General features: G+C 32.3%; 3 protein-coding genes across 4 annotated transcripts; 1 reads left to right on the forward strand and 2 right to left on the reverse strand.

Annotated features, from left to right (window-relative positions):
* Positions 1–6,826: 6,826 nt before the first annotated feature.
* On the forward strand, positions 6,827–11,889 carry LOC111368028. The gene is made up of 8 exons (XM_022989191.1): positions 6,827–7,020; positions 7,692–7,990; positions 8,546–8,617; positions 8,749–8,813; positions 9,559–9,715; positions 10,605–10,691; positions 10,784–10,873; positions 11,574–11,889. Exons 2-8 carry the CDS (start codon positions 7,715–7,717, stop codon positions 11,727–11,729), a joined length of 903 nt encoding a protein of 300 aa, XP_022844959.1. The 5' UTR covers positions 6,827–7,020; positions 7,692–7,714; the 3' UTR covers positions 11,730–11,889.
* A 1,691-nt stretch (positions 11,890–13,580) lies between these two features.
* LOC111368029 (probable arabinosyltransferase ARAD1) lies at positions 13,581–18,876 on the reverse strand. The gene is made up of 3 exons (XM_022989192.1): positions 17,995–18,876; positions 16,718–17,243; positions 13,581–13,900 (listed from the first exon to the last, which is right to left on the reverse strand). Exons 1-2 carry the CDS (start codon positions 18,295–18,297, stop codon positions 16,734–16,736), a joined length of 813 nt encoding a protein of 270 aa, XP_022844960.1. The 5' UTR covers positions 18,298–18,876; the 3' UTR covers positions 13,581–13,900; positions 16,718–16,733.
* On the reverse strand, positions 13,581–18,930 carry LOC111368027 (probable arabinosyltransferase ARAD1). Of its 2 annotated transcripts, none has more exons than XM_022989190.1 (4): positions 18,867–18,930; positions 15,823–16,694; positions 14,546–15,071; positions 13,581–13,890 (listed from the first exon to the last, which is right to left on the reverse strand). In XM_022989190.1, exons 1-3 carry the CDS (start codon positions 18,916–18,918, stop codon positions 14,562–14,564), a joined length of 1,434 nt encoding a protein of 477 aa, XP_022844958.1. In that variant the 5' UTR covers positions 18,919–18,930; the 3' UTR covers positions 13,581–13,890; positions 14,546–14,561. The 2 variants fall into 2 exon arrangements, with proteins under 2 accessions (XP_022844958.1, XP_022844957.1); XM_022989189.1 differs by having other exon boundaries at positions 13,581–13,900.
* Positions 18,931–23,930: the final 5,000 nt, after the last annotated feature.

A 23,930-nucleotide genomic window follows, 5' to 3' on the forward strand; every position in this document is an offset into this window, starting at 1 on the left:
TTGGTATATGAACTCTCATCCTTGATCAGTACGTAAACTTTTAAGATAAGAGTTTGTTTCCTTCTCAACATGAATCTTAAAACTTTTGAAAATAGAAAAGGCAAAAGATTTCTCTGCCAAGAAGTACACCCGTGTTTTTCTACTAAAGTCATCAATGAAAGTAAACAAATACCATTTCTTCCTATTAGAGATAAGCTTTACTGGACCACAAATATTAGCATGTATTAATTGAAGAATCTATCTAGCACTCCAAGTGCTTTTCTTTGGAAATGAGTCCCTTAGTTGCTTTCGTGCAAAATAATCCGTCCATAGCCTCAAGGGAGGCTTAAGCTGTGGTAAACCATTCACTATATGCCTCTGTTGAAGAGTCGTTGAACCTTTAAAGTTTAATTGTCCATATTTTCAATGCCAAAGGTTTACCATATCTTCTGTAATTGTGTTGAAACAAGCAAATGCTATAGGCTAAGATATAGCATGTAGTACGAACATGCGATTTGAAGACATTTTCAAATCCATAAGTGAGGCTCTCTCAAAATGAAACACCTGACACTTTCCATGTTCCAACAGAATAGTAAGCTCTTTTTCTTATAATTGTTCAATACTCATCAAATTGTTCTTTAGCCTGGCACATAAAAAACTCCTGTGATGATTTGTATGAACCCATCACCTACAGCCTTTTGTTATCCTTTCCTAGCATGACAATGCTTGAGTTGTCTCCCAATTTCACAGAATTTCTAAGAATCCCATCAAAATTTGAGAAGTACTCATTCTTCCCACACATATGATTGCTATATCCCAAGTCAAGGAACCATGTACCTTCTTTATTGGCCTTGTTCATATCCACGTATGCTACTAGCAACATCTCTCTCTGCTTGGACATTTCCATTGTAAATATCCTAGCTTTTGACAAATACAGCACTTCATCGTGGCCTTGTTAAAGGGTTGTCTGTCTTACCTCCTTCCTCTGCCTCTAAAATTTCCAACGCCATGACCCGTTCCTCCAAATTGATCTCTATGAGTAATTTGCAAAGCATGTTCTTCTTCAACATGAGAACTCATACTCTATTCTTGCATAAGTAGGCAACTTTGCAATTCATCAATGGTTAAGGTGTCTATATCTGTAGACTCCTCAATGAAGCATACTAGATAATCAAACTTGGGAGTCATAGATCTCAAAACCTTTTCAACAACAATAGCATTTTCCTTATTTTCACCATTTGCTTTCATTTTGTTGACGATGGTAAGAGTGTGAGTAAAATATTCATTTACAGATTTTCCTATCTTCATGTGGAGAGTTTCAAATTCCTTCCGGAGAGCTTGCAAGTGTCCTCTATTAACTTGCGATGTACCTTGATATTTCTACTTCATAGAGTCCTAGATACTCTTAGTGATGACAAAAAAACTTGCCCCGTCCCAAACGGCCAGGGCAAGGATGCCCCACCTTGTGAAAGAAAAAAAGATTAAAAATAATTTTATTTCTAGACAATTCAGCTACTAAAAACTCATTTTAAATTTGTATTTTATTCTCTAATAATAATATAACTCGAAACTTTGAAAATAAAAATAAAAAAATTAAACGGGACAAAAAGTTGCCCCGTCCCTGCCTCGCCCCGCCCCATCTAATGTTGGGCGGGACGCTAGGCGGGGATACTCTTTGACGTGTCCTTGTTGAGAATCATTTCCAGGATTGGATGTTCTAACGCCTGAAATAGATGATTCTTTGCTTTCAAATCTTTCAATTGTTGATCTTCAATGTGCTTCTTCTGGGCATCCATGAGAGCAACACTTTCGGCTATTGTAAGAACTCCATTCTTCACCAACCCCAATACTCCTTGGAACGCAAGATGTTTTTCGTGAGCATTGCCCAATGATCATAGTACTCATCAAATTTCGAAACTGCTAGTTGTACAAACGAACTCTCTGTTACCATACCCCAAGTATAACAATACCCCAAGTATAACACATGTAGAAGACTGTTGCTTCCAATGTAATCAAGCCCCTAGTAGGTCGCTCTGATATCAAATGTTGAAAAAGAAAGTTGATGAAGGATACAGTAATCTGGAAGGAATTTCACTTGATTGAAAAAACAAACTTGGCTATATATAGTTTTACAGAGCAAACAGAAACAAGCAAATAGACAACCCACGTCTAACAACTCCTAATAACTAACCAATGTAAACTCAACTCAGTTATTAATCCTATATCAATCGTTGTCACTGCCTTAATCCAAAACAGAACTTCATACCCTGTTTGACTTGCTAGGTCAAAGCGAAGCTTAAGTTAAGTGAGTTTAAAAGGAGAAAAACGTAACAAGACTAAATCAAACAAACAAAGCATCCCTGAATAATAGGGATTTATAGACTCACTAGCAATAAACCACTTAAAATGTAAACTAAACAAGCCTAACAATGGGCAACGAGAGGCTGAACCATGGGCCATGGTCAAGAAATTGGTGGAAAATTGCTTGACAATTTTGAAAAAATGAAAATTACATATGTACCTACGTTTCAATTTTCAACTTCAAAAATCAAGTTTTAATTACCTTTTTTTATTATAAAAATCAGGTTATAATTATTATTTTTATTTAAAAAATATATAAGAACCCCCAAACTAATAATGATACCACCCAAACCTTAAGAATTTTCCCTAGTTCACCATATCCATCCTTCCTCACTTTATCACACAAGCGCAATGCTCTTTCTCATTTATCTTCTATTCTTTGGCACATGTTAGCCCTTCTCATCCTCCAATGATGAGAGCAGCTCTGTATGCATTTGAGTTTCAAGCTTATTTTTAATTGGCTACGCATACTTGTCCGAGTTTTTTGGGTAGTTCGCAAATGTTGGTGGTATTTGAAGTTGGTGGTGGTGGTACAGGTGGTGATGATGATGATGGTGGTGCTAGCGGTGATGGTGAGGTGGTGGTTGTGTTGACAATGCTGGCAAAGTGGTACGACTTTTAGTTGGTGATGGTGGTAAAGTAGGGTTACGGGATGAAGAGTGTTTATAACCAATTATTTAAGTGATTGTGAGCAATAAAATTGTTAATTTATGATCAATAAATAATATGTGATTTTTAAAATAAATAATTCATGAATAATAAATGATTCATGATTTTTTAAGTTTTGATAAATTAATTTGATAATTTGCGATAAACAATTAACTTGTTACCAGTTAGTTTAATAAGTTGTGATTTATAAAATTTGTGATTTATGACTGAAAAATAAAGAGTGACCTATCAATTTGATAATTTGTGATCGATAAATAAACTATAACGTATAAAATTTATAATTTGTGATCGAGAAATAATGCGTGATCAATTAGTTTAATAATTAGCGACTGAAAAATAAGTTGAGACGTATAAAATTTATGATTTGTAACTGTGATGTTCTCTAAATGTGATTAGTACGTAATTGTGATCATAAACTGTATAATATTGCTACCTTAATATATTTAATTACTTATTTAATTAATAAAATATTTTTAATTATCTATTTAATTCATAAAATTTGAATTATGACCTGATTTTTTGTACTTTGAAACAAGTTTCTAAATCTTGAAATTTTATCTTGTAACTACCTCAAATATGTATTATTCATTTAGAAAACACGTTTTTGACTCGCAAAATTTTCATTACAATTTAATCCTTATTTGAGCCTATTATCTAAAAATGCAAGTTCCGTTTGACTTGTGTTTCAGTTTAAAATTCATTTTAAGTTTTCCATTTTGTGTGTCTATTTTAATATTTTTAAAAACGTGTAGAGTTTATCATATAAAAGATCATTTTTCAAAATAGAAAACTAGAAAACACGTTTGATTTTAAATTTTGTAAAATTATTTTATGACATTTTATTCCATGAAATGTGAGTATTTAGTGAAAGTAAAGCAATTTTATGTTAATATATTATCAAGTGCTATATACATTTTAAAATTGGTGAATCATAAAATATTTTTTTCTCGCTACAAAATTAAATAATAATAATAATAATAATAATAATAATAATAATAATAATAATAATAATTGATTTAAAAATATAGGAAATAAAAATAAAATTAATAACATGGACTAAAAATATTTTTATATATACGTTCATTTAAATATATTTTTTAAGAATTTTTATAGAAATAATCAATAAGAACTTGAACTTTTTTTTACTTTATAATATTTACTTTTCTAAAAGTTTTTATAATTTTATTCTTTCACAAATTTCATTTTTAGTTTTCAGAATTTTTTTTAAAGAATTTTAGAATTTATTTTTTCAAAAATTTAAATTTTTAAAATTCAAAATTTTATTTGTTAGGATTTTATATTTTTATTTAAAAGTTTGTTTTATAGGTTTTGAGTGTTTTCAAAATTTTTACTGAAAATATAAAAAAGTCACAAATACTTTTTGAATTTTATGCCACAAGTTTGATCTTATTTTCAAAAATACATTTTTAGAAATAGGAGATCAAACACGTGTTCAGTGTTTCGCAAGGTAATAGTAATGTGAATCCATCCAAACAACAAACCAAATGCACCATCATTTTTTTTTCAAACTCATTTTTAGTCACATATTTATTTTTATAAAAAAGGGCTCAAACATAGGTTTATTAAAAGAAAAAGAAATTATCAAATATGCCTATCCCCTGTATAAAAACCATGTAATATCTAAAGAGCATAAATATTATACAATAGTAGTCTGGAAAAATATATTTTGGTTATTATTGAAAAATAAAAAATTTATACATTTTAATGTAAAAATCGTAATGATCTTGAAAAAATTTCAATTTTAATTAATTTGTTCCTAAAAGAAGCAAAATTTATTTATATCAATATTCCATAAAAATGTTGTTTAATACTCCATACAAATCAATACTGCGTTATGTTAATATTTTACTATTGGTGATAATTAATTCTTTACTAAATTAAAGAGAAACCTACTAAGTTTCTAAAATACGTGTCATGATTGATACTATATCGTTGTTGGTATAACTGAAACAAATATTGTCCTAAACGCGAAGTTCAATATTGAATGTATTATTATTTCGCGTGATCAGTTAGACCACTATTGGATCAATAATGATGCAAGAATTCAAATGAATGTTCTACAAAGAGTCCGAAAATTTTTCAATCTAATAAATTCTCTTGCAATAGTTATTCTCTATGCTAAAGTTGGAACTAAACCTCTATAATCTTGAAAAATAATTAGGATGATGTATATGATCCATCACTTTTCATGTTGATGATCTAAATATAATTAGTATTGAATATATTTACTAAATGATTGCATAATGTTTGCAATTTGAAAATTGCAAAATTACTTGTTCAAATTTTAAATTATGAGCATAATTTTCAAATTATAACATTAAGATGATACATGTTGTCAATGCTAACGAATCTAAATCCTAAAATTCTGATAAATATTAATTGAGATGCCAATAAATGGTTTAATACAATTGATTTTTAATTATCTTCAATTAATTCCTTAATCATTACTATTAAAAACAAAATATTTCCTATTTCTGTTTAGAGAATTCTATTTTTTGAGCAACAATACTTTATGCATTATGCCATATCAATGCGTTCTATGTTATAATTGGTTTACGGTTGGAACCTAATATTTATTTATTTTTATCTATGCATATAAAGCATTTCGCTAGCTATCAATTTGATTGGACCGTTTTCTCAACATTATGGGGAGAAATTAGTAGCTGAAAATAACACATAATATATATATTGTGTTATCTATATCCTCGTACTTGAGAATACGAAAATATAATTCAATTATAAGATGCACCTTATAATCTATAAAAGATTTATAAAACTTCATATACCAGCTATACACATTCAATTTGTATTAATGTTTTAGAATGATAACTTATTAACATAATATTTGATAAGCGTATAGCACACCTAAAGCGTAATTATAATCGATTTCAAGAAAAAAATTTCAAAATAAAATGGAGCTATTAAAAAGATGATCAAAGAGGCATATACTCTTGGAGAATATATAAACATACGTAATTATAAAATCTCAGAAAATTAAAAAGATGATCCAAATTAACAGGCGTATACTCTTGGAGAATATATAGACATACATAATTATAAAATCTCAGAAAATGTTCAAATACTTAAAATATTGAAAATGAAAATCTCTCATTAAGTTATGTCGTTATATAAAAGAAATAGAATTGAAAAAAAAAAGTTATCGACAATAGTTTTGCAGATGATATACTACATCATATTATGAATAGTGAGGAATCGAAATAAGTTCATTGAAGTAGTTGTTGTTGTTTAGTAAATTTTAACTTTTAGCTAATTGGATTGAAAGGTTCAAAAAGTTGTTGACCCACTTACTGTTCTGCTAATTTACAGAGGGCGTCTCCAATTATTTTTCTTTGAATTTTCAATGTGTTAATAAAAATTCTTTTAGTTTGGTTGTAATATATTGTACCTTTGATTTGGTTGTAGTGCATTGTACCTTTGATTTGGTCATAGTACATTGTAATATTGTATAAATAGTTATTTTGTATTTTCATTAAGTTGATTAATTATTTTTTCTTCAATTAGCATTATTATACTATATATTGTTTATAATCCGAAAATATATTTATGCCATTAAGCTTTTAAAACTATATTTCGTACTATAATTTGTATGTATTATTAAATAATTTTTAAACTTATTAAAAATGTAAAATAATATTAAAATAAGGAATTTTTTTTTTTTATTTTTTTTTATTTTTTTTTTATTTTTTTTTTGCATAAACCTTGCCCCCGACTCGCCTAATCATAAGATTGAACTCCACGCCGCTTCTCCTAAGATTTTTAAGTGTTTAAAATGCTTTAGAAATCTAGAATAAATACGCATATATATAAATACAACTACCGCTAAAAAATAAATGTTAAATAAAATTCATAGAGACCCCTTCTCTTCAATTCGGTCAGCAATTTCTTTGCAAAAGCAGACCATTACTTCTCTCAGTTCCCTATCTAATAATCCTCTTAAAGACCATAATCCAAAGAGCATTTTTCTTTCAGGTAATTGTACTTTCGTGATTTCATGTCTTCTTTTGATTTTTTTGATTTTTTTTTATGAAGTAAATTGATAAATTGTTCTGGGTTTTGATGATGATGATGATGATGATTATTATTATTATTATTATTATTATTATTATTCTTGGGGTGCGATGTATTGTAATTTATTGGTGAATGTTTGCCCTTTCAAATTATTCCGAATCCGTTGGTTGAAATTATTGATGGGTTTTAGATTGCATATTGTTCTTTGGGTGGAAATTTATGGTCCTTATGTTGTTTAGATTCTGTTCGGTAGCTGAAGAAACTGAAATGGAAGATTAAGCATCTAATAATTTTTCTCTATTTTCATCTTTCTTATCCTATTTTTACTTTTGGGTTCTGTGTCATAATATTATTCAAAATATGGTTGTGTGAAATAAGAGGCCCAAAATTTATTTTCCTAAGTGTGGAAGAATTCTATTATTTTGTCTCTGAATTTCACATATTTCTATGATATTCATTGCATGTGATTCTAGCAGAAGCAACTTATTTAACGTCAATTTATAAATGGATTGATTTATTTATTTATTTATTTTTTTTCTTTCATGAAAGAGAAATTCATGCTTTTTTAGTGGCTGTTTCTAACTGTTGATGATCATTTGAATTAATATGAAGTGATTTTGTGGTTTACTTAGTTATATACATTACTGGATAAGTAATGGATGAGCACTTGGTTCTATGCGTTGATCATCTTGTTACACCTGAATCATTGCCATTACTGCAAGGGCAAGAGGTTGTTGAATTTCCTGGCGAGAGTTCTAGTACTTCTCATGCCGATCCATCTACTTCAGTGATTTCTATTAAGGAAAATGAAGAAAAAAGAGTAGCTGATGAAGTAGACCCTTTAATTGAGTCAGTGGAATGCCGCATTTGTCAGGAGGAAGATAGTGTTAAAAACTTGGAGATACCTTGTGTTTGTAGTGGCAGCTTGAAGGTATCGTTCTGCATCCTTTGCTGGGGCTAATTCACTCTTTTATTAAGCCCTTGGCTGAAATTGATTTTTTCAAAATGATTTTTTCACACACACTTTCAACCACACATTCTCTAAAAAAGTTTCATTTTTCACACTTCCCCCTTAACTTTTCCCTACTTTTTGACCTCACATTCTTAAAAAAATGAAAAGGAAAAAAAGAAAAAGAAAAATGATTAAAAGGGCTAGTTGTATGTCCTTTCCTATGAAATTGTTTTATTTTTGGTAAGTGAAGTCTTGAACTTGTGTTGTCTGGCATATGGTGACAAAGCATTTGCTTCGGTGAAGAAAATAGATGCATACAATGTTAGACAGTAGTTTTTTTCCCTCCTTTTTTCCAAGGTCTAATTCACGGTGATGATGTTGGCTATTGTATTATTATATAATTTCTCTATCTCAGTAGGATTTTCTACTCATGTCTTTCCACATTGTCTATAATCCACAGTCATGGTTTGCACTTTAGGTTTCTATCAAAAAACTTATTTTCAATTTTTTCCTCTTGTTACATTTAAAATCTAGTACGCTCATAGGAATTGTGTTCAACGCTGGTGCAATGAGAAAGGAGATATAATATGTGAGATATGTCATCAGGTATGCTATCACTGCCTCTGTTATCAAATTTATTCCTTGTCATGTAAAAAAATGCATTTGTTCTAAATCTTACGAGTTGTGTAATCTTAATGATATGCTGACTTCTGCTAATGATTTTCCCAATTTTGCAGCCTTACCAACATGGCTACACTGCTTCACCTCGTCTGCTACCTGACAATTCTGCCATTGAAATCAGGCACGTTTTTAAATCTTGGTCATATTTGTTTTTTCCTTAATCTTTCAGAATGAGAACATTAGTGTTTAGCCGTTTGATAAAAATCCTATAGATGTAATTTCAACTTTTCTAATTGCCTTAGACCAAATGTGGACTACAGTGAGATGTACCTTTCTGAAACTATATCTTTTCTCTGTTGTATTTATGTAATCTTGCCCCATGTTTATCTGGAATGAGGTTTGTTGCATGTATCTGTGTAATTATGCTAGAAGTCAATAATGGCTAGAATTTGGTCAGTCACTTGAGGCTTTTGACTTTCACTTTTTCACTTTTTCATTTTGGACATGATTGATAGGAGGTGGAATGCCGTAGTACAAGGGGTTGATTTTGCATAAGGCTTATGACTTCCTAATCATTTTATGCATCCGGCACTTTGTACTTGTGCTAAAAAGTATAAATTATAATCATTCAAATGGACTTAAAAAAAAATTCCTCCTTTCCACCACCTTCCTCCTACTTTTAGGTCAAATGTCACTAGAAGAAAATGCAATACCAGGTTGATGTGTGTTTGTCAGGAATGGGTATCTTATATCTGGAAATAAAAACATGGCAGTGCTAATCATCGAAAGTTTTCCATTCGAGTGTGATACAATTAGGAATTTAGTTAGGAAAGTATGTTATTCCAGTTTTAGCATCATATTGTTTGTACTAACTTGTATGGGTTAAATCATTTCAATTACTTGGCTCTGAGGCTTTATCTTTGCAGTGAGGGCTGGACGATTGCTGGTACTCCGGTGGATTTACAGGACCCTCGACTTTTGGCCGTCGCTGGCTCAGAACGCCATCTTCTAGAGGCTGATTATGATGAGTATGCTGATTCAAGTGCTAGTGGAGCTGCATTTTGTCGATTTGCTACTTTAATTGTAACGAACACCTTCCCTACTAGTTTAATTTTCGCCTTATCAGTTGCGCTTTCTGTTTTATTTGTGATATATATTCTTTCATGGATATTTAGGAATTCAATTTTTAACTACATTATAATTCTTAAATTAGAATTTAGCCATTTATTTTTCCAGGAAAAGAATGAACTGCAGGCACTGCTTAGATATTTTTTCAACAGTTAATTCTTACTTTTATGCACTCTCCTTTTGGTTTATCCAAAATTAAACTAATAGAGCAAGCATCCCATGCTGTAGTCCTCACAATGTTGCAAATGCTCATTTGACTAAACACTTGATTACAACTCACCCAGTTTTATCTAGGGTACTTTCTCCAACTAACGGTAGCCAATAAAGCCTGATCTTTGTTTGTAACAGGAAGATGTGGATAGAAAGCCAACTAGTAGCCTGGTGTAAGATTCTAAAGCGTATGCTTTAAAGAGGAGTTATCATCTCTAATATAATAATTACACGAGAAAAGATAATTTTTCTTTGCTGTTTAAATAGTTGAAATTGAAAATTTGATCTTCCAAATCCAAAAAAAAGCCATCTTATTTGAAGAGTGCATAACCAGATGATGCTTAAACTAGCCCATCAACATGGAATCCAATTCAATGTTTTCCTTGGGGCATATTGGAAAGGAGAATGGAATAAATATTTTATTCATGCTTAAGAAGATGTTATGTTTTAGTTTAAACACTATACCCATGGGATATGGGACAAACCCAAAGGTTTCAAATAGTATTTGGTTGAAAAATCAGTTTGATTGATTTTTTACCCTCTGTTATACTGCCTCTTTGTTTTTTTGTCCCTCCTCTCCTTTAAAGTTCGGTGCAATTTTTTGTTGATAATTTTGACCTGTTTTCTGTGCCAGCTAATGGCTCTTCTGCTCTTGAGGCACACTATAACAATTGGAAACGATGATAGTGATAAGGACGACGATGATATTTTCACCTTCTCTGTGAGTGGTCTTCATTGTTTTAGTTGCCCGACATGCATGTACACATCCAACTTGTAATTACTCACTTGATTATGTTGTTGATTCTTAAACAGCTTATATTGCTCCGGGTTATGGGGCTCCTTCTTCCCTGCTACATTGTTGCTTGGGCTATGAGTATATTGCAGCGTCGGAGGCAAAGACAGGTGAGAGGCTTATGGGTTATGGTTCGTTATTTTCTCATCCATATGCTTTCTGTTGACATCTATGCTACTAGTACTCCATATGATGCTGTTAAAAAAATTTGGCCAGAAATTTTACGTTGTCAATCAACACCTGCGTATTAGTGATTCCAAAAGGTAATGGTCTTTGATACTGGGCTTTCTTTCTTTCATTTGTTGGGCGTACGGGGGGTGGTGGGTTAATTTGGCCGACGTAACCATTATCTTGTGTTGTAACTGAAAAATGAGCAAGGATACGAGCTTCTTCTAGAAATATAGAATTGTATGACGACGTCATTTATGGGTCGATTATTCTTATATTTCATCGAAACCAAGAGGAATCTCTATTACTATGGTGTGCTATTCATTCAGGGATATGAAAATATAGTCGTGACATTTAATGCCTTGAATAAATTAGAAACAAGACAGGTGGTGAAATACGTCGTCGATAGTAATTATACTGATGCCGAGTATTCTTTTTATTGTTTGGAAAATCTTTTGAATCGATAATTATAACAAGATTGTGTTTGTTAGTATAGTAGTGGAGCTGAGCTGCCATCGATAGAATTTATCACACATAAATATAAATTATTGCCCGTTGCAGTGTCTAATACTACATATAAAACACAAAGCCACATGTATAATCTTTTGCTCATTTTGTATTTCCGTTTGTGAGAAAAACCAGGAAGCTGCAGCGCTATCGACAAATGAAGTTGCTTTCATGCTGCAGGCAGGGCAACATAGAGGCCTGCAAGTTAGAATAGCCCCAATATCGGCAATGACACCTGCACCTGAATCGACTTCAGAACCGTCTAGGACCCCTCATCCGGAGCCTGTTTAATAACTCGCTTTCCTGTGTCTGTTGCAAATTCTGGACCTATGTTAAATTCCTGGTTTATCCTGTAATTTCATTTTCAACTGTGTCATTAATATATCAATTCTGTGTACTCCTCTGCATTGGGGATATTGTTTATTACATGATCAAAATTTCGTTGATGACATGATATTGTCCCCTTTTATGCGTGGAAATTGATAGTGGTGTGAAGGTTGTTTTTTTTTTTTTTTTTTTTTTTTTTTTTCTCTCTCTCAGAGGTCAAGCAAACTTCGGCTAAGAAAAGTCTAGGATAAAGAAAAGTGATGGTTGTTACTTGAGATGTGATTTAACTGTGCCTGACTACTAATATAATGTGGTATATCTTCGGCATGGTACCATTATTTTCGTTCACAAGGGCCTCCATCATTGTCTTGTTCTCTCACCCCACCAAGAATATTGCATGTTTGGCTAATACTATAAAGGTTTTCTTATAAGTATGGAATATTACTTATTGAAATGGATCTCTTGCTTCCAGTGGACAAGATAAAAATCTCTTAACCGTTGACATGATAAAAGAATTTGAGTCATGTTTCTCTAAAACTTCACTGAGGGTTGGACACCAAGATTATATTACTTATTTTGACATTAAGACGTTTTTTTTATTTAAAGTAAGATAAAAAGTAACATATCCAAACATGATTAGACATAAAAAATAACTTAAAACTAATGTTAGTATGACTAAGCTTGCACGATATGGAAATACTAAAATTGTATAAATTTGAAATTAAAAATAATAATGTGGAAAATGAAATAAAGAAAAGAAAAAAAAAAGATGGTCTTCATGGGTAAGCGAGGAAAAATAAAGGGAAGAGAAGTGAAAATGAGAAGTTTGAATGGAGGGCTCAGTGCTTCACAATCTAAAGAAAAGCATAAAGGAAAGTTATTTAGCACAAAAAACCAAGACTTTCATTTTTGGTGCATGGATAAGAGAGCTTGGAATTCTAAAGTGAAGAGTTTGCATAAAGCATTTTCTTGGTATTTCTGAGGGCTGTTCCACTTACTCATCTTGTCCCAACATCCAACTTTATCTGGCTTTCTTGCAACTGTAGCAACCCTCTAACTTTCGCTGCCCAAAAAACTTGCGAGAATATACGTTTATAAGTAGAGGTAAAATCGATTGATAAATTAAGAAAATTATAACTTCAAACCCTTTTGACATGAATTTTGAAAAGCAAAAAATTGCATTGGCTATTTTTGAATTTGTTTAGTTAATTTCTAGAAGTGTTGTCAATTTAGAAGAAGAAAAAGCTAACTTAAGATGACGTTCTCAGCTAAGTCTTCTACAAAAAGCACAAGTAGAAGGAGAAGCTAAGCTAAACATGCCATAGTTTAAAATATCTTTTATGCGGACCTAAAGAAGATAGTGGATGGAAGGTTGATGCAATCTCAATTCACCTACGTTGAATCTTATGTAAATATAATAATGAATTGAACAGAGACACAAAAAAGAATTCACGTAATTGAGTAAACATATTTATAAAATGAATAATTTGATGATTGTAAACCACCCAACACTACAAGACACATGCACAGAGGAACATAATCAGATGACGTGGATAGTTGATGTTGGGTTGTAGAGTCTTGGGATTTGTGAATGTTTGGTCTAAAAGAGCAAGTCAAATATTAGGTTATGTGGGGAACAAATATAAAGATTCTTGGCTTCTCAAGAATGCTGTTCCAATTTCAACTTTTATTCAAACCTGTTAAAACTTCTAAAACAGCCTTACATTGCTTCTGTGACAGGCTTATGATTGAGCTGAATCTATGATTTGGGTCCCTTTGTTCTTCTGTGTGCCTATGGCCCACAAATCCCACAAAAGACAAAATTCCCCAGGTTTATATACAGAGGAATAGAGGGTTTCATTTCAGACAAAGCATTTATTCTCTTACAGAAGAAATTCTCTGTTTCTATAGTGCAAAATGAGTTTCTCTGCCAGTAAGCTGACTATCCTAGTCATCTTTTGTATTGGATTTTTCTCTATTCAACCAGAGAGGGTTTCTTGCCTGAGAAGCATAGATCTTGCTCTGCGATGGGGACCAGGAGAAATGTTAGTTCTCAGAAGTTCTCGGGTTCTGAAGGATGTTGCACTGCAGGACTTGAGCATCCCTCTGGATATTGCGCCTTCACCTGGAATGGCCTATGATCCAAATAAATCAGAAAAAAGAAGTGTCGGCCGAGGATCAGACCCTATTCACAACAGATGCTAAAATTTCCAAGCAGAGGATAAAATGCTAAGACACTTTCCAGTATAGGTTTGTTTTGATTTTGTTGTTTCATTGTTTGAATCAAAGCCTTGTGCTCATAGAGAAGCTGATAGATGCAGCTGAGAAGTGCAAGCTATACCTTTATCATATAATATAGATTCCAACAATAGCTCGAATACTTAGGGATTCATAGTGCTGTAGATTTTGTTTCTTCTTTTAGCTTCAATTTTCTTCATCTAAATTCTTTTCACGTTTATTCATGTAAGCACACACAGAGAAGCACAAGGAGATGCACACGGACCAACATCTGTTTTTGTTACAATGAATCTGGTTTATGCCAATGTCATTTTTCATTGATTTATTTTGTTCCTCAACTTGCAGCGTTATGCAAATTAGAATTTTATTTCGAAGTATAAAAGTAGTAATCTTCTCTTTGTGTTTGAAATTCATTCTATTCCTTTCCTATTGTTCAGCAAGATTTCAATCAAAAGTAAAAGTATCCAAAATGTTTGAGGACTGGTTAAAAAGAAGGTATAAAACTTGAAAAACCTATAACTTGGACGTTCTAAGGTACTTACAGCCTAAACAGAGAACTTAAGAGGAATGTGATCTGCTGTATCTGTTCTTCCGGTGAACACTTAATTGTGTGGCCGATTTCTTGCGAGAAACAGTCTGCCAAATCATATCCACAGCATCACCAGCCTGAGATGGACACTGATACTCAAAGTGTCGACTGGCATTCTTTAATCTTTCCCACATTTTCGTCCAGTTCTCTTGCTTAATCCCTCTGAGTAGATTCAGAAGATAACCCTTTTTCAAAGCATCCGATGCACGGACAAATAAACAGAATTCTGAGTAGTCGAGAACATCTTCAAAGGGTAGCTCGATTTCATCACTGATTATTACAGGAACACAATGACTAGCAATGGCATCAAAGAGACGATTTGAAGAAGGGGTGTCTCCAGCAATATTCAGGCAAAATTTGGAAGAGGCCATCCCTTTCCCTGCCTGTTTTATCCCACTAGCCTGAACGCTTCCAAACGCAAAGTAAACGTCTTTCTCGTCTTTAAGTAGGTTGTATAGTACTTGACGGATGGCTCCACCCTGAACACAAAACCCAAAATCATATTCAAAGCAAATCAACACTGATTTTCTTTCATCTTCTTCTTAATCCCTAGTTTTTCGTATTTCTCTTTTCCATTTTTATCATATTAAGTAAACTTTTAACCGTAATTCTTTCTTTTCAACTTTACTAGTACTGGCCTACCAAGGAACAGGAAAGTGCTTCACAAAATAGATGTCATGCAGTGTCATTCATTTCATGCACAGATCTAATGCAGATCATAGTGCTCCATTTCTGAGTTTTACAAGACCCCATATTATATATGTAAGTTTGTGATCTTCGTAGTCAAAATGCTGAGCCCCTTAATATTAAAATTTTATGCCGTTTGCAGTTGTGGCATTGCGACTGAGGATTAAAGCCCTACTAAAGAATCTATTCCATAAGTCCTTGCAAAATTTATGAAATTGAATAGGAAAACAATCAATGGCTTACAGGCAAATAAAAGGCATTTCACACTTATAGTTAGAGCTGATTTTTAGACTATTGCTATTTCTTTTGGGAATCTGTCAAAGTATAAAATCCAGTTTAGACTATAGACGAGAATGACATGATAATAGAAGATATATGCAGTTGCATTTCAGAGTATTCTTCAATGAGTGACTCAAATACCAATAAATTAAATGCATTGATGTAAAACCCTCAAAAGATAACTTTCAAATGTAACTTGGTCTCACAAAACGAACAAAACAAACAAGTAATTCATAATAAGTTGCAAAAGTATATACAACTTACATCTTTCCTGTAAATTGCTCCTCGGAAATACATCAATATAGACCGTTCATTGAATGATGGTGAGTTAGAAATCGGGATCGTTCTCACCATATGCTTGTAAGGTGCAATTACATCTTTTTCAAGGTTCGCTAGTTTTGTAGGGTATCTTCCAAAATCTGAAAGCACGAACATAGCCGACCCCAACTTATTTCTTGCAAATAACATACTATTTGGATGGTGGGCGACAATCAAGTGATCCCGCCCACCCAAACGCTTCCACTCTACCCGACCTTTCAAAAACTGCACCAATTTATCCTGCAGCATTCTATCAACACTAGCTGTTTCATGTCCTTGGACCTTTGAGTGCCGGTTGTAACTCAGGGACGAGAAAAAGGGTACAAATATTACATCCGCTTCACTTGAATTCTGCACTCTGATTGCACTGCATGGTCTATCTACATTTGCAGTATTTGATGCAAGAAGATCCAGAGTAAGCCAATACTCTGTGCTGTGCTGTAAATTTAAACCACCAGGATATGGTGGATACCTATTAGGAATACTTACACTAGGCCATGCCTGATTTGCATTGCCTTTCCAACCTAACAGCCCGAAGTGAAAATCAGAGGGCAAGTCATACATATATACCCTAAGAAGTGCCCGACTTTGGTCACATACTGACCCATGGAGTTGTCCCATTTCATCCATATTCATCGTGTGACCAGAAACTTGAAAACCCACTTCGTGAATGTTAGTATCTTTCAAGTGAATCGATGAATTATTATTCAAAATAAAATTAAAAACTGATCTGGCTATGGAAGAATTGTCATAATTATTGCTGAACTGATGAAGGGACAACGACGAGAGGATCAAAAGAATCATCGAAACTGCTATAACTTGGACGTTCTAAGGTACTTACAGCCTAAACAGAGAACTTAAGAGGAATGTGATCTGCTGTATCTGTTCTTCCGGTGAACACTTAATTGTGTGGCCGATTTCTTGCGAGAAACAGTCTGCCAAATCATATCCACAGCATCACCAGCCTGAGATGGACACTGATACTCAAAGTGTCGACTGGCATTCTTTAATCTTTCCCACATTTTCGTCCAGTTCTCTTGCTTAATCCCTCTGAGTAGATTCAGAAGATAACCCTTTTTCAAAGCATCCGATGCACGGACAAATAAACAGAATTCTGAGTAGTCGAGAACATCTTCAAAGGGTAGCTCGATTTCATCACTGATTATTACAGGAACACAATGACTAGCAATGGCATCAAAGAGACGATTTGAAGAAGGGGTGTCTCCAGCAATATTCAGGCAAAATTTGGAAGAGGCCATCCCTTTCCCTGCCTGTTTTATCCCACTAGCCTGAACGCTTCCAAACGCAAAGTAAACGTCTTTCTCGTCTTTAAGTAGGTTGTATAGTACTTGACGGATGGCTCCACCCTGAACGCAAAACCCAAAATCATATTCAAAGCAAATCAACATTGATTTTCTTTCATCTTCTTCTTAATCCCTAGTTTTTCGTATTTCTCGTTTCCATTTTTATCATATTAAGTAAACTTTTAACCGTAATTCTTTCTTTTCAACTTTACTAGTACTGGCCTACCAAGGAACAGGAAAGTGCTTCACAAAATAGATGTCATGCAGTGTCATTCATTTCATGCACAGATCTAATGCAGATCATAGTGCTCCATTTCTGAGTTTTACAAGACCCCATATTATATATGTAAGTTTGTGATCTTCGTAGTCAAAATGCTGAGCCCCTTAATATTAAAATTTTATGCCGTTTGCAGTTGTGGCATTGCGACTGAGGATTAAAGCCCTACTAAAGAATCTATTCCATAAGTCCTTGCAAAATTTATGAAATTGAATAGGAAAACAATCAATGGCTTACAGGCAAATAAAAGGCATTTCACACTTATAGTTAGAGCTGATTTTTAGACTATTGCTATTTCTTTTGGGAATCTGTCAAAGTATAAAATCCAGTTTAGACTATAGACGAGAATGACATGATAATAGAAGATATATGCAGTTGCATTTCAGAGTATTCTTCAATGAGTGACTCAAATACCAATAAATTAAATGCATTGATGTAAAACCCTCAAAAGATAACTTTCAAATGTAACTTGGTCTCACAAAACGAACAAAACAAACAAGTAATTCATAATAAGTTGCAAAAGTATATACAACTTACATCTTTCCTGTAAATTGCTCCTCGGAAATACATCAATATAGACCGTTCATTGAATGATGGTGAGTTAGAAATCGGGATCGTTCTCACCATATGCTTGTAAGGTGCAATTACATCTTTTTCAAGGTTCGCTAGTTTTGTAGGGTATCTTCCAAAATCTGAAAGCACGAACATAGCCGACCCCAACTTATTTCTTGCAAATAACATACTATTTGGATGGTGGGCGACAATCAAGTGATCCCGCCCACCCAAACGCTTCCACTCTACCCGACCTTTCAAAAACTGCACCAATTTATCCTGCAGCATTCTATCAACACTAGCTGTTTCATGTCCTTGGACCTTTGAGTGCCGGTTGTAACTCAGGGACGAGAAAAAGGGTACAAATATTACATCCGCTTCACTTGAATTCTGCACTCTGATTGCACTGCATGGTCTATCTACATTTGCAGTATTTGATGCAAGAAGATCAAGAGTAAGCCAATACTCTGTGCTGTGCTGTAAATTTAAACCAACAGGATATGGTGGATACCTATTAGGAATACTTACACTAGGTCATGCCTGATTTGCATTGCCTTTCCAACCTAACAGCCCGAAGTGAAAATCAGAGGGCAAGTCATACATATATACCCTAAGAAGTGCCCGACTTTGGTCACATACTGACCCATGGAGTTGTCCCATTTCATCCATATTCATCGTGTGACCAGAAACTTGAAAACCCACTTCGTGAATGTTAGTATCTTTCAAGTGAATCGATGAATTATTATTCAAAATAAAATTAAAAACTGATCTGGCTATGGAAGAATTGTCATAATTATTGCTGAACTGATGAAGGGACAACGACGAGAGGATCAAAAGAATCATCGAAACTGCTATAAGCCAAGAAAGAAACTTCATGGGTAGCATAATCTTTTCCCTATTGGAATACATCTCAAAAAGCAGCCTGTTCCTTATCGGAATCTCTATACTATTCCTCGAGCCAAAAAACAATCAATCTTCCCTACTACAAACCCAAGGACCTGGATTCTACATGCCAATGCTATTTCTTATGTGCAATGCTTCACCAAATGGGATTATCTTCAACATCTGATAATCAATAATAGATATATATTTCAGCAATCTTTGATAGATATATATTTCAGCAACTTCAAAAGGGACAAGAGTCTTGGGATTATAGTGGAAGCCCATGATCTACCCTTCATTGACTTGAAGGTTCTTTATATCCTAAGATGTTTAAGAGTAGGGTTTTATGTAATTTCCTCAAAGGATAATATGACACTATTTACTTCCGATTTTTTTACAAAATATATTTTTCCCTTTCTTTCTTTCTTTCAATCATTCATTTTTTAATAAAATAATATTACATGCGAATCTAAAACTTTTTCTTATTTTTTTAACCACATAATCTCCATCAGATCACTATTCGAAAATGCATTTGGAAATCAAATAGGTGTAAAGTGAATACTTAACACTAGTGGATCGTGCATGATCGACGAATTAGGGGTCCACATAAAAAATCTTAATAATTTTAATTTTAATTGAGATACAAGTGATCTTTATTAAATGACTTTGGAAGTAATATTCAAGTAGGATTATGTTCATATTGAGGTTAGGCCACTATCATGTGTTGAGATCATGCTCGTGGATATACCTCGAGTTGACCCGTTGGCAAATTATGAGGCACATACAAAGGTCAAGTTTTGAAAGTCTCGTGGAAGACTTGTGAAATGACCTTGAGGTTGAGTTTCTTGAGAAAGAGTCATTGATTTAGGAGTTATCGAATATGAACTATAATTTCAAAGATAAATATGATCTATATTGACGCACTATGTCAAATGTTAGGCAGTAGGCCTAAGGTTGAAGTGATAATATTAGCGAGTGAGTCTTGATGCTAACCTTGAGAAGGGAATCCATGAGGTTGTGCCACTTTTTCTAGGAGATAGGATTGAAACTCTGGGTACATGAGTTCAAGTATGACAAATTTTAGCTCATGTTTGAGTCACATTCTAGAAAAAAAAATGTATTATTTATGTCAAATCAATGAGAAATGTGTGGTTAAAAAATAAGGAAAAATTTTAAATTTGTGTGTAATATTATTTTATTGAAAAATATGTGACTGAAATTATGTCAAATCACAGTTGAAGAATGTGTATTTTTTTTTTTTGAAAATAATGCGACTCAAACAAATCCTTAATCTTATCACATCTTCTCTAATTTAACTCGAAAACATGTATAAAAAACTATTCTTTTGTGGATACCCTTAATATTCTTTTTCGGTGAATTTGGAAATATAACAATAAACGGATAGCCTTTGTAGATGTTCACTAATTTTAGCACTTCTTGTTCATGTGATATTCACCCTCCCTCTCTCTCTCTCTCTCAAAGGTGGCAAGGTAATTTTAGCACTTCTTGTTCATGTTGTAGATTTCTTAGAATTGATCGATCGCAGAGTATTAATGTTAACTGGGTACTGTGTACTGCCATCAGGCACAGAACACATGCCCTGGGCCGCAGTAGTCCAGATTGGCCCATTTTACACGTCTAGTCCATCTGAATACAGCCCAAGTTCAGCTATCAATTTGGGTTGGGCTTAATATAGATTTTGGGCTTTGGACTCTTATAGATCTGAAAAACATCATGGATCAGGCCTGTGATTTGGAATTTTAAAAATTTTTGAATGGCAAATACGTATCCAATCTCTAAATATGAGCAAGTTGAATTTCAATCTTTTTATTATAATTGTGATCTTGCATAGTCATTCTCAATGACAGAAACTATTAAAATCTTTTGGTACTGTCTTTATTTCTCACTTCAAACTTACCGGGTTGGTTCAACACAAGTTGAAGCATAAATTCTTAAAGTTTATACTTGAAGTTGAACAAGATAGAGCTATTAAATCGAAATTAGATGGCTTCTGTATTTGATAAATTATGCAACTATAATGTAACATTGACGATCAACTTACTTTTTTGGGTACAAGTTTGATAATAGTGGAACACTTTCTTCAAGTAGCAAGTTAGCCTTCAACTTTTGAAAGTGAGCAAATAGGTAAGTTTCATGGTTGGAAACTATCAAAATTAGTGTTAAAATAATCTTATAATATAAACATATTTTCACTTCAAATTTACGAAATCCATCTCAAGGAGCTCACCCAACCCCACCCTCCATAAGAAAATAAGAGAAAAATATACAATTGGCCCATTTCATCGAGTTAGTTTGCTGGCCAATTTAGGATCACTAATTTTCAAATTTAGGGAAGGTTCTTGATATTATTTAGCAGTATTCATGACATATTTCGTAACATACATTTCAATTCGTAAAACCGTGTAACGATAAAAATCGCAATAACGAGATAAAAATGGTTGCACGAAATGAGTTTAATTATATCTAATTCGTGACCATCATCACATTTGGCTTATTGGGTTGTATTTTTCGCTCTTCAGAGTAGATTCTTAGTAGTGTTTTGAAGAACTCTTGAGGAACTACAATAATATATATGTAGAAGTAAAAAGCCCTTAAACAGTGGACTAAAAATATACCATCGATTACAAAATTGGATTTAATAATTATATTTCGTTCCTGCCAACTCTCGCATCCATTGAAATACAAATCTATTTGACATCAATTGGCACTCTTCTATCAAAGTCCTCTTTAAAAATAAATAAATATGCAAGGCCTACGGCTAATTAATCATGGTTCGGCAGTTGGAGTGCAACTTAATGGTTTAACATATATTTAGATGACTTTCGTCGTTGGAAACTAATTGTACAATTATAATAAAAGATTGACGACGAAATTGTTCCTTTTTAAAATTTCAGGACCAAATTACCCTCATCGCACTAATTCCTTCCGGCTAAAGAAGATACTACTCAAGTCTTCCCAGGATCATTTTTATATCTAAGAATTGAATGAACCAAGTTCCAAACAATTTTTTATTGATTCAAATTATAAGTACATGCAAATTAATTTTTATATAAGTGGATTTTATTCACATATTTAACAGTAAAATATATAATTATTGGGTATGTGAGAACAAGAGTTGAAAGCATGTGAGGAACATGGACAACTGCCCGTACCGTGCGCTGTAATGCATCCCTTGTTGTCTTCAACACATGCCCACAAATTTTCAAGTAATTATAATTACTTACTGAGTTGTCACACAAATTAAAGTTTATTAAAAACAATGATATTAAAAGAAAAAGATGTGTACTTTACAGTTATATTTTTGAGGATTGTGATTCTGAGCAATATTATTTCTTCTCCCTTTCATTTCATCATTTCTTTTTATTTTTTTATTTACTATAAACTAAAATTTAAAATTATTGACAAGAATATAAAAAACTTTAAGACTAGTCTCAGTCAATTAATGACCGCCCTTTTCTCTTCTATAAATATTATATAACATAATCAAGTATCAATCTCGATGTTAACAAATATAGTTCCTGTTCAGAAGGGATTAAAATCAAATTGTAATTAGTAAATTTTGATAAAAGTTGATTCAATAAATGGTTGAAAAACTGTTGATCTTCTGAAATAAGTGAATAAAATTAATGGTTAACTTTGACTTAAACTAAAAATTAAATTTTAATTCTTATCAAATAGGGGCATACTAACATATAGAAACTTCTAGGATTGCCTACGAAATCCTAAATTTAAAGACTTGAAGTGGAAAACTCTTACTCATAAAACTTATAGAAATTTGACAATTCATCATAATAATTTCTTTAAACTTCTAAAATGTCGTTAAATCTCAACGTCTTTGAAGAATACTTGAAATGATTTACCAAAATTTAGCAATTTCAAATAATCATAGAAATCCGTTGCGTAAATTTGTTCAGCACAACTTTTTTTGAAAATAATTTTTCCTCAATCTCATTTTTAGCTACATATTATTCCAATAAAATATTTTTCGTGTAGATCATACATATTCTTTTTCTATATTTAATCACATATTCTCTATTTTTCATTTTTTTATTTTTACTCGTAATCTCTCCCAATTTAGCACTAAATATGTACACTTAGACAAAATTTCACATAAGTTATAATCAAGTTGCAACAATTAAAAAAAAAAATCCATATAAATATTTTATAAACAATTGATCTAAATGTTAACATAAATGTATAACATATAAAGTCTTCTATAAAACAGAGCTGTTGCAATGTGTAATATTACACCTTACATATTAATATATTGCACCTGATTTTTCGTGTAAATGTAGTATGTAACGTAACATGCAATATTACAAGTTACAACATGCAAAAACAAGTCACCTGACATACCAAATGATGCGAAGTCATATTTGCCATTTTTCCTTTTTCATTTGCCAAAGTAATTGATAGAGGTTATTTGTGTCATTTATGTTATATATTTTTTAATACAATAATTTTCGTTATTATTATTATTACTAGTATTACTGATTTTATTATTTTTATTTTTATGATTATTTTCATTTAAAATTTATTTTAAATGTAAAAAACAATAATTAATGAATTAATTAAAATAAGAATACAAAAAAAAATTAAATATAACAAACACTATAATTTAAAGTTAATATTAAATATATTACAACAACCACATAGACAAATCAAGGATAAAGAGGCTTACATTGCACTTCGAAATGCATTAATCGATCATTTGTGGGAAGAATATTCGAAATCCAAGAATTAAATTACAATGATATTTCAAAATCATAATATCCAAATTCAAAATGCATTGCACTATTTTTTAAGGACATAATTTGATATTTTCATTGTTGTAGTGTTTCTATGAATTACACTATTATATATATATATATATTAAAGAGTTTAATATTTTTGTTAATTTATTGTAATTATTTATTTAGTAATTTATGTATATGTAAAACAAATAAATAATTGTTCAAATAAATAAATCATTTAGAATAAAAAATAGAAGAAAATGATTAAACTGTTCATTTGGTGTG

Source organism: Olea europaea, chromosome 18, assembly GCF_002742605.1.
Source record: "Olea europaea var. sylvestris chromosome 18, O_europaea_v1, whole genome shotgun sequence".
Lineage (NCBI taxonomy): Eukaryota > Viridiplantae > Streptophyta > Magnoliopsida > Lamiales > Oleaceae > Olea > Olea europaea.